This window comes from Paramisgurnus dabryanus, chromosome 10, assembly GCF_030506205.2.
Source record: "Paramisgurnus dabryanus chromosome 10, PD_genome_1.1, whole genome shotgun sequence".
Taxonomy (NCBI): domain Eukaryota; kingdom Metazoa; phylum Chordata; class Actinopteri; order Cypriniformes; family Cobitidae; genus Paramisgurnus; species Paramisgurnus dabryanus.
In genome coordinates this window covers 23,914,646-23,932,652 of record NC_133346.1, presented here as the reverse complement: position 1 = coordinate 23,932,652, position 18,007 = coordinate 23,914,646, and the positions used below count along the sequence as shown (strand labels likewise).

Below are 18,007 nucleotides of genomic sequence, written 5' to 3'. Positions count from 1 at the left end.
TTTACTATGTCTACAAAGTCTTCATTATGCTCTGTAAGCCATAGAGCCATTATAAGGAGATTTAGGTCATTTTCTCTACTGGACGCTTTAAAGTCCAGACCTCGACCCCATAAAGCAAATTTTAGGTGAGTGGGAAAATAAACAGCACTTGTACTGTAGATAAAAAAGCCTTTTGCAGAAGGCATGAGATAGCATGGTGAAGTTCTGATGAAATATATTGACACTATGCCAGAGAGATGTGCTGCTGTTATTGCTTCAAAAGGTGGGCATACCAAATATTACAACTAAAAGTGGATAAAAATGGTATGACTCCTTTCATCTGATATTTGTTGTGGTCAGGGCAACCATCAATAAATTATATGGAGAAATTTAGCTTTTTTAAATAAAAGAGAAACTGAGTTTTTACCATTTATTAAAAGATTCCTTGAAGTTCCAGGTAGGGCAAAATCTCAAACTATATCCAGTTAACACTCCTAAAATTGGGGAAAATCATAATTAAAATGGCAACATATTATAATTATTCTTCAAAACATGGTTGTGTGTGATTGAATGATTGTTTTTGTAAAGCTTTAATTGAATCAGACAAGTTTTTCTAATTGCAGAATCACCAATCGAAGGCTTATATCTAATAGTCTGTGCTGATTGTATCACATCTTAGACAACTCAGTGGATTCAAGGTGCCTTTCAGGAAAATGATGTTGGCTCTGAGAGCAGAATAAGGGATTCGGTGTCACTGAACAGGAGTTTGGCTCAGAGCACCTCACAGATGCTGAGGAGGAAAAGATACAATGTAGTCAATGAAAATGGTGAAGAAATTGTGCTTGACATTGAGGATCTCATTAAAACATGCTTTAAAAGTCTGATGAGGGCGTTAGCTAAAGTGCTAAAATGTGTACAGGTATTTGATGGCACTTTGGCTTACTTGTCATGAGCACTGTTATTAACTTGAATTATTTACCATTTACATAAGCTGGTAGACTTTTATAAGCTGGTAGATATAGTTTGCAGAAGCCTTAGTACATGCATTAGTATTTGTTTGTTATGCTTTATGCTTAATTCTGTGTCTATTACAGTAAGTCAAAGTGGGGTTTTTGCAGTTTAGTGCACCAATGTAGTTTGCAAACAATGATTAATATACAGTGTAGGTGTTTTGCTAGTTTTAAGATGAAAATAATCATTCACAATGTCATTGTGCAAACCTACTGTATGGGAGATGGAGTTGAGTTACTTATTCGAAAAAGATTCAAGGTAACTCGACATGGAGTAAACTCAAAAAGTGACATGTTACTTTATTTGTTGTTTTATTTAAGGAAAGCAATTTTCAAATGTTATTTGTAATAAATTGCACTAAGCACTCTTTTGCAATCACACAATTTTATTTTATTAAAGTCAAACCATTCTAGGCAATCTTGCTAAGACTAAAACCCTTCAAATGTATGTTTCCAACTTTATTTTCATTCAAGAACAGATTAAGTTATAATGGAACAAACTATAAATGTTGTACGTCAGTCTCCCGCATATTAATAGCATCTCACTGGTGCCTGCAAAATGTGAAATATCATGAAAATCAATTATTTGATAACCTGTAAGAGAGATCAAGTTCAGTCAATTTTTTGCAAGGCCTGTGTATACTTTCTTTTTTACACAAGGGTCAGCAAATTATGCAAATTTGCACGTATGCAGGCAACTCTAGTTCGGCTGTGCGCATACGCATTAAAACTGTACTTGGGCCTTCAGTCTGAAGAGACTGACAAGACGAATCAAGAAAGTGGCAAAGAGTGTAACCTGATTGGTTTCTCTTATTCTGATAACTAGACCAATCCTTTTTTGTTTTGGGCGGCCTTTCAATCAACCTCTTTCTCTCTTTTCAGTTCAGTACACCACTTTAGTGTCAATGACAGTGTAAATGACAATGTAATGTAAATCAGTGTCCAGAAACAGGACAATACAACATTAAATGCATTGCAAATACATTAAAGTTTACCCTACTTTAAAAGGATCAAAAACTTGTTTTTAAGTGTCATTTTGAAGCGATTTGTTATTCCAAATGTCCTTTGTTAGAATATACTTTTGTTCTGCTGCCAGTCACAATGGGCAAGCTTCATTTCTAAGTGTGTTTGGAAACTGCTACTTTTATTTGGTGTTTGGAAGAGGAAAAAGTCAGTTTTAATAAAAGACAACATTACACATTGTGTACCATGAAAAAAAACTTGTTCTTTCTTTTCCAGTGGAGCTCATTAGTTTGAGGAAATAAAATATTTGTAATTTTTTGTCATTTTCAGTCGCTAGAGGCACAAAGGCGTCCCTGTGAGCCAGAGAAGTAGCTTCAGCAGGATAATTAGTGTGAATCTCGGTTGTGTGTTTGCACCATGGCGGCTTTTCACCACTAATGAGGAACTCGTGCTGATGTCACCTTCTGATTCTCAGTTTTTGGTTTCTGAAATCATTATGAACTTTATTTTTATTCAAATTTTAAAGATCTCTTTTTAAGCTATCCAAAAAAAGTTGAATATACAATTTAAAGGTATTTGAATAATTTTTTATACAAAATGACATATGTGTTATAATGACACATAATGTGTTACTGGCCTGAGCTAGGAGGTGGCCTTTGGGGCTTCATCCCTGAATGTTTTTTCAAAAGCACTGAATGTTTTGATGTCTCCTTAAATAAAACACCTGATACAATTGTTTAACTTCATGCAATGCTGCGCAGACTGACAGGAAGATGCATTCAAAGTACCGCAAAAGCGTTTTTATTTCTGTAATCGCTCTTGATGTAATCCACCTGTCAGTTCTTGCGCCGCATGAAGTCAAACACACCCATTGCAAACATCATGGAAGAAGCTGATGAGTTGAATCAGGTGTTTTATAATGAGATATCTTAAACACTCTGGGGACTGGAGTTACAACATGGCATGCATCATGAAAGCTGGTACTTTAACAGTAAAACTGAAGGAGAAGCATTAAAATGAGCGAGAGAGAGAGAGAGAGAGAGAGAGAGAGAGAGAGAGAGAGAGAGAGAGAGAGAGAGAGAGGTAGAGAGAAAGACAGGGAGATAGAGAGAGAAATGGAGAAAATGCAGACATATTTTGTTTATTTTTAGGTGGCAGGTGTTATATCATGTCATTGTTGCAACATTTTTTTTGCTATGGTTTAAGAGAGATAAATATTAAAAGCAATTAGATGAACAAAAAATAGTTCACATAACTGCCGTGAACAGAAGAAAAATCTCATTGGGGACCATGCACCTAAACCCCCTAAATTTGAGTTAAGCTCCAATGTTTAAAAAGTCTGGCTCTGCCCCTGATGTGTTAAATAGCATAACACAAACAATGTGTTAATAGTTAATTTTTAGAGTGGTCTACTGTGTAACCATCAAGACAGACGACCCTAACCAGCCAGGCTAGGAAACCAGCACCTTAGGTTGATTTAAGTAGCTTTTTTAGTAGAAAGTCAGTCATTGTAAGTGATTTTAAAATCGCCAGTCAACAAACTTTTATATTGAAAGTAAAAGTCAATATTTACAACCCATTTTACTTTTGCAATCCAATTTATTTTTAAGTGAAATAGTATATTCAACAAGAAAAATGTAGGACAGGATTGTGTTTTATTCACTGGGAATTGATTGGATCATGAAAAATGGGCTCTATTAACTCTTTTAAAAAAATTGTCTCTATGTATCCTTTTTGAAAAAGCTAGCTTTACTAAAAATTCATGATGTCTGAGACGACATGATGATCTATAATGGAAAAAGGTTTTCACAGGTGAAACGTTTGCTCACCTATGCTGTGTGACCTGCTTGTTACCATGTCTAGGCACACACTGACCTGTTGCATGAGAACACTATGTACAGTACACTCTAAGAAAGGATGTGTTGATTTTAACACATTGTTTTGTGTTAAACTATTTAACACATTACTGTATGTGTCATTTCGTGGTGATTTTGTGTGGAGCTGCTTGTGCGTCTTAACACTCACCTCCAGTACCTTTCTTGCCCGAGGCGCAAGAACTGCACAAACCATAAGCATTTTAAATGATAGCAAATATATAAATGAGGATAAATCACTTACTTCGGTAATAAATAAGTGGTTCCACCTCCAGTCTTCCATTGTCATTTAACACTTTAAGTTGCTCTCTACTGCAGGGGCACCGGTCCTCAGCATCCGCAGTGCATACATACTCAAACAGCCCGCTGAGGTCCTCCAGCTGACTGAAAGTGGAAGCTGAGGGTGGCAAGTGTATCAGAGCTATGCTCAACAATGAAGGTGGCCTGGACTTTTTTTCTTTAACAGAACTCTAAAATCCTGCACAGCTTTGGAGGACAGTGCAAGTGTTTGAATAAAGCCATGCAAGATGTTAATGTTTTCAGCCAAATACCGCACTGTTTATATCCAAAATCCCCATCTTGTCTGGACAGCAAACACTGGCATGAGAGCAGACAGGCCCTGCTTCATCATTCAATCCCCCAATTCCAAACGACTTTGCCGTGCCTGGCAGAAAACACGCTTCATCAAACCACACATTCAGTTCAGATCTTCAAAGGTGTCTGGAAGCTGCAGCAGGTGTGCCAGACAAGTGACATGTTTGGCATTTGGAAAGAGGCCACAGAAAATTGTGTAATAGGCTTTTCTCATATAACTAGCAGAATCTGTTACAAAAGCCCATACATCAATTGGAGTAAAGACAGGAGATGACAGCCTGCGATACGGTGCTGAAATTAACCTTATCTAAAAATATTATATCTGCTGCAAAAGGTGGTTTGCCCACTGGCTGGAGGAGAATAGCGAGGACACAGCGATCACAAGCATCTGTGGTTTCTTCTGCAAGTACATATACTTGCAGTTCTATTGTTCTATTGTCTGCATTTTGTCTTCCAAATACTGAGAAAATAATTGTGGAAGGTGGTCAAAGTGTTGTTGTTTTAGCAAAGTTTTAACTCTTTCACCGCCATTGACGAGATATCTCGTCAATTAAGAGAAAACGTTTCCCCGCCAATGACGAGATTTTCCGTCTTTCCGCTATACCGCTATTATCCTTTTTAGACCCCTTCCACAACTTTTTAAACCCGGAAGTATTGCCCTATGGCAGGCGGCTGCATGTCCGTGTCTGTTTTAAAGAACGCTCTGAATGGGATCTCTATGAAAAGTCCGTCACAAAAATGGAATTATCTCTACTTTTTGCTCAAAATGTGGTGTTTTTGCAGAAACCTACCCATATTCAAAAGCTGATTGCAAAAGAACCACTAAAGGTAGGATGAAACGGTTTTTTATTAAAGCAGAGGGTCTGTTCTTTCATTTGGTATATTGTATGATCATATATTTAAAGAAGAACATTTTCTGTAAGGCATTAAACTTTGGTGAAAATCATGAAAACGCTGGCGCTGGCTGGCAACTTTTTAAAAAAACGCTTGCGGTGAAAGAGTTAATGTCCATCCATATTTATTTTCACTCCCTTTTTAAGATACAACCAGAAAATACAGGAGATATGTACACAAAAGAAGTAGAAATAATAATATATGATCACTATAAAATTGCAAAAACAACAAATCTAATGATAGCTTGGTGGCCTAAGACTTTTACACAGTAGTGTACTTTTAAATGTTCCCTAAAAGTCCTTAAGTCTGTTTAATAGTGTTACATGTAAGTAGACAGACTGTCAGACTCCAGATACACCAGACCAAATACTATATTAAACTTAACCTAGAGATAAAGGGCCCTATTTTAACGATCTGAAATGCAAGTACGAAGCGCAAAGCGCACGTGAGTTTGTGGCAGATCTTGGGCGCTGTTGCTATTTTCCCGACGTGAGAAATAACTCTTGCGTCGGGCGCAAATCAATAAGGGGTTGGTCTGAAGTAGGTTCATTATTCATAGGTGTGGTTTGGGAGTAACGTCAAATAAACCAATCAGAACGCTATCCAACATTCCCTTTAAACGCAAGGGCGCAAGTTCCATGGCGGGTTGCTATTATTATGACGGATTTACCAGGCGCACGCCAGGAGCGGTTCACAGCCGAGGAGACCGACGTTCTTGTAAGAGCAGTCAAAGACACAGAAGTTGTTTTGTATGGGGATAGGAGAAACCCGCCCAAATCAGCGTAGGTTAAACAGTCGTGAGAGGAAATAGCCACAGTCTCATCAGCTGGCATCCCCATCGTTGCGCCAAGTACAATGATGTCAGGAGACAGGGGAATCCCAAGCTTGCCAGCATAAATCGGGCACGCCGTGTAACGGGAGGTGGATCTGCCTCAGGACCTGACGCCAGCAGAGGACATCGCTGCGTCTACCCTCACCGCTGAAAGGGTTTGGGGGCTTTGAAATCGGACCCAAGAAACGCAACCAAGGTCCAACCCCAAAGTACTCTTACAAATCAAGTTCATATACATTAAGGTTTCTTATGAAAACATTTTAATTATTATTTACATAAAATAAACGTAATACAGCCACACAACAAACTTATGAAAATATTTTAATCGTTATTTGCATGAGAATTTTTTAACGCAGCCACACAATAAATAAAAACTATCACCACAATGCTCACCACTATGATTCCCCTTATCTCATGTGTTAATATTTTTTATTGTAACAATTTATGATTTGCAAAAATAACTGTTGCATCTGTGTAGATTAGATAAGCAAAGTGTATGCGCGTTGTGCACGCTATACATTATGGTCAAGCATGCGCCCTTAAAATAGCATAATGAACAACGCGCAACGCGCCACTGACTTTAAACTTTTTTTCCTGGTCAGTGGCGCAATTGTTTTTTGAAACTGCAAAATAGCACCAGGGATGGTTTGCGCCGAACACGCCTCCTTTTTTGCGCTGAACTGCCCAGGGAGCGCAAGTTCATTCCCTAGTTTGCCGACGTGCGTCTGTGGAGGGAAAAACCCGCTGTGCGCCGGTGCAAAATACGAATGATACATGCGTCACTGACAAAGTCAATTGCGCTGGCTGCAAGATAGGGCCCAATGTGTATTTTAAGACCACCATATTTGTAAAATTAAATTAGAATGATTTACAGTGTTGGCTATTAAAGCAAAATGAAAAAACGTGTGTTAATACTCTCTCATATTGAAATTAGCATGTACTGTATTAAGATGTCTTAAGACCTTTTTTATGATATTTTCAACATAATGAAAATTAACTAAATAAATCTTAGCCCTACGTAAAAAGTACTCGCTTTTCTGTTCTTGTGTCAAGCGGGACGGAAATAATCTAATGCTGTCTGTCGCCTTATGCCGAGTTCAGACTGCACAAATTTAGCCCTGATTTTGACTCGCCTACAGGTTTTGAGAAATTGCCGACAAATGTCCGAAATCACAGGCAAATCAATGCTCGTGCACGCGAGTGACAATCACACAGTGTGAATTATAAAAGACGCGTTCTGAGAGAATCGCCAACAAGTCGCCTAAACCCGTGAGATATTTGGCATGCTAAATATCTGGACCTGTCAGCGATTCAAAATCATGCCGTGTGAAATGTGTTTTGACTGAAAATAACATCAGCGATGACCTACAGCCAATGAGAGAGAAACATACAGGGCAGCTGGAAGTTCAGGGAGGAGTCTCTCCAAACATTTCCTCCTTCATAATCTTTATTTCTTCTTCTTTCTGCTGCAAATGAGTGCACATGCAATTTGTATGGTAAGCTTCTTGCGAGCTACCATTTTTATAATAATTCCAGTCTCACCTGAGAACTCCGGTCTTTCATGCTTGACCTCGCGTTGTTTCTTTCGCGTCACCTTCTCGCGTGCGTTTGGTTGTGAGACGTAGTTTGCGGACCGGGACAAAGTTATCTGCGATTCTTCTTACGGTAAAGTCATGCAGTATGAAAACCCCTGTCGCCAATCCATCATGCAGTCTGAAATAGCAGCGACTTAACGGTTCCCCAGATAATCACGCAGTGTGAAACCACAGGTGACCCGACTAGTTTGAAAATCATGCAGTCTGAACTCGGCATTAGGTAATCAGCAGAGTGCTGACAGACTTACAGAACATTACTCCCACATCGTCATAAAAGTAATTCCCTAATTCTTTTGCTCTGTCCCATGCTCTAATTTTTGCACCCAAATTTCACCCAATTTGAGCTTACTGAAAAACACTAACTGCAATCACAACAGCCTACTGCTCACAAACGCGCATGGGCGGGGGTAGATCCTTAAAATAGGTCAAACAGGGTTGCGCAGACCGATCTGTGTAGTGTATGACATTAAGATATTGTGAAGGTAATTTGAAAGCTGCGCAGTACTTTGCTGTGCACTTCCGCATCACTTTCACAGAACATTTATGTCATAAGGAAATTGTCTGTGCAGTGATGCCAGAACTAGAAAGCAGCTAATTATTGGCAATAAAATCTAACACTCTTCAACACACTGTAAGGCTTCAGTGTTTTAATTAGTGGTTAGAAAAATTAAAAAGTTTTCATTTTGTTACGGTTATTAAACTTTGACACATTTAATTGGACCTGGTGGTCTGGACTGCATGATCTTCAGTATGGTGGTTGTCAATATTTACATTCATCAGTTAACGGGCTAACGGGTTTATAAAAATACATTTGAAGTTACATTTGTTACATTACATATAAAAAAGGCATTATTAACCCTGGAGAACCCACAGGGTCAAATTTGTTCAATAGAATAAATGGGTTTTTGGATTTTCCTGGGTTCTCCAGGCTTAATAAAGAAAATATAAGACCTTCAGGTTACAATCCCAGCTTGCTAACCAATAGGCCACAACTGCCCTTTTGGTGTCACCCCCTTGGTGTGTGCTGTCATCCTCTAGACACCCTATAGGTGCCTTTAACTATTAGGTACTTGCATTACAAAAATGTATATAGTGTAACTATTGTTTGTATACAGTACATACTGTTAAATTGTACTTGCATTTAAAGTTTTTGCATGAAGTTACACAATCTCGACCATTTAGCTATATCCTGAATCCACCCCAGCCCTTAACCCTCCCAGAAAAACCATGTACAAGTACAATGTTAACGTTACTTAAAAATCTAACGTAAAAATTTAGGTTGAATAAACTTAAGAAGTATAAACTTTAATAATGGATGTACATTTTTTTAAGCATTTATTTTGATTTTTTCAACTCAAAACATAACTGATTGAAAAATAATTAAAAAAAATTATTTAAGTGAAAAGTTGACACCTTTCATACATTTATCAAGTAGTTTTTACACCCTGGACACCAAAATATGCATTGTCATGTCATGACATCACTCTAATCCACACAGCATTGAAGTACTGGAACAAATTTAAACCAGGAAAGTCAATAAAAATGAGAAGTAACCCAAGACTGCCCAAAACAGATATGTGCTGGAAAGTGAGATCCTGGTCCAAACCCAATAACATCCCAGGAACCCAGCTAGCATTAAAAAACGTCTGCAGAGAAAATTAACAGCCGTTTCATTGGAACAGACAGGATGAATCTGATTTAACTTGCATGATACGCTTTTCATTCATTACACGGAAATAAAAGAGGGGTACTGGGATTGGGGCGACAGCCAAACCACTGGTTCTCACAGCCATTTTATAACTTAATATGTACCGTGAAACCTTACAAGAGATCTCGTGCATGCCACTGGCATCCAGACTTTTACAGGCCCTGCTACGCTGCCTGGATTTGTTAATTAAGGATTTACCATGAGCATGTGGTTTGCACTATATAGCAAATGCAGCTTTCATTTAGCGACAGACTGTTTTATTGAGGTCGAAATGATGGATGCCAAGTTGATTTTATTAAATTGAAACGTGTACCCAGCTGTTTTTTTGGGTTGGTGTATAAATGTGACCCATTAGGATATTGTTTTGTTATCTATTTGATCTTTTGCTTAAAATGAAACACATTATAAACTTAATGAGCCATCACATGCTACATCTTAGCATCTTATAGGCAATCATTGAATTTCATTTCTTTGCACAGATTACATCTGTTTAGTCGATAGAGGTCATAATATCATTTATCATGGTTGACCTAATAATAATGCATGTCAATACATGACATGCTAAAATCTACATGGACTCAAAATCAACATTTCCTATTTCACGTCCTTATTGATGAGAGTTTGAAAGCACAATTTTTCATCAGAATATAATTTAGCTTTGCCTTAAATTGTTTTATTAAATGGGGCAAATTGGCGTGAGAGCGCAATTCCAAAAAATTCCAGATTTGAGTGGTAATATCTGCAGGTTATTTAAAAAAAAGGCGCAAATAAAATAACACCGGCACAACAGCTGATTTCCATAATGACCAACTTAATCAAGTAAGATTTAGTTCACAGTTGAAAATAAGCAGAGTAGGGCTGTAACGATTTATCGTACAAATGAGCATTTGAACTATATTACGGTGAAATCTAGGCACATCCTAAATCCAGGGGGCGCTCTCGTGTAGAAACTTCCTTTGTGCCATAGAAGAAGTAGTACACACACAAGCTGTCCATGAAACTCAGAATCGATTTCAGACAGGCATTTTTAATGGGACACATGATTAATTGTTACAGCCCTAAAGCAGAGTTGATCTTGAGTTCAGCACCATGTACATCGCAGTGGAAAATTCGTGTTGTGTAATACCAGCTAACGAAACCATAGTACACTGAAAATAACTGGATGACAAAAAATATGAAGTTTTGAAATGTCTGGTATTGTGTGACTTCTCCTAGTGACTCTGTAGCAAATAAAAAATAACATGGGTTGGAAAACATTATGTAAGGAATAATTGATGACAGGCCATTGAATTATAAGAAAATAATGCACACCCAAGGTGGTGTTACTCCGCGGGTGTGCATTTTTTTTTTTAATAATTCAAAGGACCGGAGTCAATTATTCTGCTTATACCACGGTTAACACAAAAATTGCCATGGTGCCTATTTTTAAGACGTTTGACAGATGCGGTTTACAGAAAAATAATCAACACCCATGGAACCTTTTTTTAGCCAATCAGAATCAAGCATGCAACAGACCCGTGGTATAATTTTGAAAAATATGTTCCTCTGGCATTCCAAATAAACTGTTACATGTTAAAACAATCCTCTGCATTGTATTAGGCGTTCTCTGCTCTCTGTGATGCCTCTTTATTTAACAATAATTGCAGCCATTTCAAGCACATTCACACAAAGTCATTTAAGACATGTTTTTTTGCGGTAAAATAATGGCGCAAATAGTTGCGTGAATCATTTAAATAATCTCCTCCCAAAAATGTTGCGTCTGAAAAGGAATCTCCTGGAAATGCATATGTATTAATGTCAGTCGCAAAAATAAATAGACAACACCTTTTCAATTATCCACTGCGCGTCTTTAGTAAATACAGACAATCGTTATTTAACAACAAAATTATGGTTTGCGCTGGTGCAAGCTGTTAGTAAATCTGTCCCTTGATATATATATTTTTAACTTTAAAATAGGATGTTCTATTTTGAGCTTTTATGTAAATAACTTGATAAAATGATGATGCTGTTGATGTGCATTGCCTGCAGTAATTCTTTTTGTCTGTAATGTAGGAGCCCCGACGGGAAGTTATCTGAAAGAAAACATGAGCCACTGGCAGCTTCATGCTCACTATTACCCTCCTCTACTGCGCTCCGCTACAATCCGCAAGTTTATGGTTGGTTATGAGATGCTAGCTAATGAACAGAGGGACCTAACACCTGAGCAGGTATGTGAACTATTCCTTTTGCCCCATCTTAGATATTGGCTGATGTTGTATCTAATTTTATATTTAATTACAGTATGTTGTAATTAACATGTTGCATTTTTCTCATAATTGTGTAAGGGTTTCTGCCTTGTGCCCTGTTTAGACTACCTAGAAAAAAAATATGTAGCACTTTATTTAATCTGTTCTTTGTACTATGTACTGATTGCGTAATTACAAGGTAGAAACCAATATTAAGTATATGTACTGTGGTAACAGGATATTGTTGGTTAAGTACATTGTGGGTCCACATACTTAATGACAGCGTGTACATAAAGTATATATTTAAACAAATACATTTGCTCACATATATATTGTCTCACTGTGTATGGCATACTGAATCTAAGAATCTACACGCTTGGAGAGAGAATATAAAAAGAATGAGTTTTTGGGTTCAGGTCAGGTTCAGTCTTAAAATTTAACAGTATCAGTTGGGTCAGGTCGTGTCACAGAGTCTCATTTACGGATCGTTCTGGTTCTGGCTTCGGTTCGATCTCTGTGCAGACCTCAAGTCTGTATTTTTCCCCTGACGTATTTTATCTATCTTTCCACTGCAATCAGAGTTTCTACCAAGTTTCCACTAAGTCTTATCTCCCCAATTATTCATAGTTCAACACCCAAGTTGTAGATAACCTTTTTCTGCCAAGTTTTCATGGCCTAACATTACTCAATCTCCTTTTTCCAAAGCCACCAATTTGAATGGCTTTGAAAACAGCTTTCCTGACAGCCATTGCTGTCACATTTTTTAATAATTGGCTGGCATGGCAGCTTTTGTCATTTTCTGCAAGGTTTCAACAATGGGGTCTTAAAACACGTTCAGTTCTGAGGCCCTTCATAATGTCACGCTTATAACAGTTTGTGACTTTTTCACTGGAAGCATGCACGGTTAGTCCAATACATTTATTTCTTCAGCACCTACTTTATCTCCTCTGTTAAGCCATCCAGTTATGTGGTTAAACCCTCTAAGTGTTTCTGTCAGGCACACCCACCACGGGGTGACCCTGCTCGAGCCACTCCTGTCAACAGAGGGGAGCCCAACAGAAATTGAGTCCCCTATTTCCTTGTCTCCCATTTCTTGTTTCTCGAAGGGAAGAGGATAAAGGTCGGCACAACACATTCTTGATTGATGGCCATCTGGACTATTGATTGATAGCTTGATCAAATTATGGTCCCCCTATCCGGAGGCTGTCAGGACACTGGCCGTCAAGGCTGATCTGTCACGGTGTGACTCTGTTTGTCACGCCAACCGAGGTCCATTCAACAGCCCTTCTCCTGACAGCAATCCGAGCCTGTTTTACACTATTCGCAAACCCAATTCCCCCAGCCCGTCCACCTGAATGTGAAATTTATCAGCCGCCAGTGAGCTTTATCAGTCCTAAACCAGGACTTTTTCTCCTAGCTAAATTGGTGAGAATGTTTTGGCTACCATAAATAAGGCTTGGTTATCTACTCTGGTTCTTTTAGTTACCTCTTTGTACTGAGCTGGGCTGTCAGTAATGTGCAGTTGAAAGGTGAGTTAGCACGGCCATTCCCAAACTGTGGTCCGCGGACCACTAGTGGTCCGTGAGGGTACTGCAGGTGGTCCGTGAAAAGGCAAAATAAGAATATGTATATTTTAATATACAAACTCGTTCATATTTTGGGCGAACGTGTACTGCTGCCTAATAAACGTTACTGTGAACTCATTCATTCCGGTGCCTGTGAACGGCACGCTCTCTCAGTTTAACGTCGTTCAATAGGGTGCCAGATTCGTATATTCTTCCAGGCGAAAACCCGACTAAAACACACTGTAAACAGGCCTTAATGTGTAGCGGAAAAAACACCCAATCTGGCAACACCGCCACCAGACAGTGTTCACCAGTCACGCTGCATGCGTCATCACAACAATACAGACGATGCTGAAATTCCTGCAGAGCAACTCAAATAGTTTAACATTAAATAACATCATATTTGTCCTAAGTCGTTAACGATTAACATAGGCTGCTAACGCATATTCCGGATCTTGAAATAGACTCTGACTAAGCCCACGCTATTTAACGTGCACGTGTGGTGTGCAATACCTGCGACCGAGTTGTCATACACGCAATGCCTCGCAGCGCTTCCCGCCCGGGGTGCGACCCCCACCCAGCTAGCCTTTCAAGGTATGTGTAAGCAAATACAAAAATTAAAAGACAGTCAATGCTAATGTAAACCCTGGTTGGATAAGGATTTAAAGTTGGACATGAAGATGAAATCTGCATTTAGCTTCAGTGTTAAAACTGATCAAATAATTGCTGTCTGTGGTGGTTCTATATATGGGCTATAATGGCAATCATTTAAAAAAAATAATATGGGAAAAAATAACTATAAATTAGTTCATTTTTGGAACTGTGACCTAGTTTAACATTTTCAAATATGAACTATGAACTGAACTAGTTCATGTAGGAAGTGAACTTTCCCAACACTGAGAATATGTATATAAATAATTATGATATAAGGTTAAGAAACCTGTTGTACTGTGATGACCAGTTATAGTTTTAGTGCTAGTAAGACTATTTAGATGTGCAGATTAATTCAGGACTTTGTGTAGACATATTTTATAATAAGTATTATGAGGTGGTCCGCGAAAATTCTTGATTACAATTAGTGGTCCACACACACAAAAAGTTTGAAAACCCCTGAGTTAGCATATGTGTGCACACTTGGGTGTCCATATGTTCCAATGTAATTGTGACAGTCACTCACTTTCTTGTGTCACTTGAGTTACAGTCAGTATATAATTTGTACCCATTATTAAGTTTTAGTTTGGTCGTATTCTACACTCTAAAATGTGTTGGGTTGTTTTTACCCAGGGCCGGGTCAATATTGGAGAGAATGCTCTGCACACACACACTGGGTTATTGTTCTTCAACCATTGCATTGTGGATATTGGGCATTGGGTCATTTTTAACCCAGCAGTGTCTGTCCAATATTGACCCAGCCCTGGGTAAAAAAAAAACTCAGCACTTTTAAGAGTGTAAGTATAGCATACAAACTGTGTGAGCAATGTAGTTTTTAACCCAATAACAGAACAGAACACATTCATAAAGAACTACATCTGGGGATTCCTCCCTAACAATATTGAGAGAAAATCTGAAAACATTCAGTGTCCATGTGCATACTGTATAATTGCACAGAAAACATTTATTTGGCTGCCATCTAATAATAATGTAATTTAAACATCAAATAAACAACTAAAAAGCTAGTCTAATTAATGTCTGTAGAATCTGTTAAACCTTTTTCATTGCCAGTCATCTTCATGTCAGCAAAACATTTGCTTTGGATGTGTTGGATTTCAGTATCAACATTACAGTTTAGGTTTGACTCATTGAAGTGTATCCAAAGATCAGATGTGTCCAAGCCATTTTCAATAAACAGTGTTTCTGTAATCTTCTTTTTGTTCTTTACCAAGCTTCCAAATACAAACATTAAAGAGGCAGTTTCCCCAGAAAAATACAACCCAGGCTCACTCACCATATTTACCTCTGCCTACATTTTAAATAACCTAAAATACGTTTCTTACGCTACATATCTCCGCATCTTTCAATGGAATGTGGCATTTGGTTTTTCTCCGTTATGACCAGCATGTATTAAATGTAATATTGTTTTTGTCCCACTGTGTGAAAAATTCAATTTTTTGTGTGTGTGTTTATGTCCATGTGGCAATTTTAATATGTTTTAAGACAAGCCATGGACAAATTCATCACTTAACACCATTGCTGAGTATCTTCTCCATGAAATCACCTTGGTTTCCATCGTCACAAACATGTAACCAATCATATTAACACAGTTGAATGCATGGATCAGTAGTTTGAGTCATAGATATTATGTTTGGATGCTTCAAAGACCCTGCCCTGAAATGATCACAGTACTGCTGTTTCAGCTCTGCTTCTGTGCTGGTAACACATGCAGGGTGAATGCTGTAACCTGTTAACATCAGGGCTTTAAGATTAGTGCTGTAGACGCACAGTTTACCTGCAGGTATGCATTCTGTGAATCCCATAGACAGTAAAAGAAAAGGACATAGCGACCACATTGGATTCAAAGGGGATAAGTGAATTAGAAGCCCGCACTTCCTGTGGGTCGGCGTACTGCGCAGGGCTGGGTTTCCCGATAACGATTAAACTTAGCACTTAAGAGCGCTTTCTACGAGCTACTTAACGAACATTCGTTGTTCATTTACGTGCGTTTCCCAAAGATGCACGTGAAACGATCGCTCACAGCTGGGTTTTAAGTGCTACTTACGAGTCGCTATCCGTTTGTCAAGTGCTGAAATGTCACCAATACAATGACTCGAATTTGTAGCAGAAGCTTGTTTAGGCTAATGATCTTTAGCCTTTGTGCACTAATATTTTTATAATATTTTTTATTATTGTTCAATGACCTTTTAAATGTTTTAAAATTGTTCATAATGAAATATTCTTTTCCGTATTTAGTTAGGACTCGTCCCACTGCAAAATGCCTCCTGCATTTTATCTTATAGTTTAGAATTATTATTATTATTTGTAATATGTTATATTTATTATTAGGGATTATTGCGTTGTACCGTAAATATTTATTTGGTTTCTTTAATCAGATGCCATACCCTTCAAAACATTTTTTTTACTGTAGCCTAGAGGAGTTATATCAGCAATTGGTAGGAACCATTTATCAATTTGCTAGTACCAACTTTTACCAAAATTGTACCAAATATGTTTTCCTTCTTTATTAATATATGTTTAGTCAATTAAATTTGATTTCTCGTTTTAATTTTAAATATATTATATTAAAGTAATTTAAACAAATAAACAAAGAAAACCCCAATAAATAAATATAGCCTAAATTTAAAACATTACATTATTGTTATTGCAGGAGTGCAATTTGCTGGTTGTCCTGCAGGTGACCTTGTAACACTGCTGTCTTACGATGCACGTATGAATGAACGATTACTTCAGAGCACTCGTACAGTAGATCTACGATGATTTTCAAGTGCTACTTAAGCTACGAAGCTTTTGGGAAACGGCCCGTAATTCTAAGATGATTCGTACGATCGTTTTAACGATCAACTTAGCCTTACGATGCTTTTGGGAAACCCGGCCCAGACTCAAACTGAGCTTGATGACGTAGATGTCACGTGAGCAACCTGTCTGACAATTGTAATTCTTCAAATAGCTGTGCCATGAGAAATCTGAATCACCCATAGACAGTAAAAGGAACGTTGTTTAACAATTTTTTCTCGTTGCTTTTAAGGACTCTTTATAGGCTTCTCCCTTGACTTTATGCCTCCACGTCCACCCTGATTGGTAATTTCTTTACTGTGCAACAGACAAAAACTGCTTCTACTGGGCCATAACGTAAGATACAAGGTAATGGAGCATTGTATACATTTTCGTGTTTCTTTAGAAATAAATAATGGACAAATGGAGTCTTTAAACGCCTCAGATGTAAAGTTATTCACTGTGAAAGTGACGCCAAAATGAATGGGAGTCAATGGAATGCTAACAGCAGGTGGGGGTCCGCTAATCAGTGGGGGAGCCCGGGGAAGCTTCAATGAAATATGAAACCCTGCCCCCCTGGTGTAACCGAACTTAGCAGGTATGTGTCTGAAACTACTGAGTGTAGGATCTATTTAAATATATTTATGGTCTGAGGTGGTGCGAAAGAGTGGAGGTTGGGACTAATTTACATATTCATATCTATGGTCTAAGCTGTGCAATTGATTACGCTCAAAGATGCACTGTAAATGATACAATTCTTGACTACTGGGAGACTTTAAATAGAATTGTGCCGGTAGTTATTTATGGTCATTTTTAATAAAACACAGCCAACTAAAACATACAGATGCAACTTGACCACTCGATTACTGTCCCTTTTGTAAGTTGGCACTATGCTTCTTGTAAATAACACGTTTCTGACATACTTCAGCCAAACACAATCTATCCTAACAGTAACAACATCAGACGTTTATCTGCCACAGACACACAAGCATGAATTGAGGAAAAGACGTTAAAGAGTAACTAAACCCCTGGTCAGAGCCTGACTCCACCCACTGGCAATATTTGAAAAATGCAAGAAAAGTGGGCAGATCCCAACGGAGATAGAGGGGACGAACTAAGCTCCTACCAAGTGTGTGGTGAGATCGTAACAAGGGCGTGGTGAGCTTGAAACTGTCATTTTTTGGACCCAATATCCAATAGGAAATTAAACTGCAATAGCCACCGTTCAACCTGAAGAGGGCAGCACTCAGACGTTTTTACACCATATATTGCAGTATTGAAACACTTTATATCTAAATGTCAAAAAAGTTACTAAAATCAA

General features: G+C 38.2%; 1 protein-coding gene across 1 annotated transcript in view; it reads left to right on the top strand.

The window, feature by feature from the left end:
- The window catches only part of galt (galactose-1-phosphate uridylyltransferase), a 142,127-nt gene that overhangs the window by 120,803 nt on the left and 3,317 nt on the right, over window positions 1-18,007 (top strand). Inside the window, exon 10 of the mRNA XM_065290227.2 lies at window positions 11,502-11,656. Within this exon, the coding sequence (XP_065146299.1) occupies window positions 11,502-11,656 (155 nt within the window). The remainder of the gene's footprint in view (window positions 1-11,501; window positions 11,657-18,007) is intronic.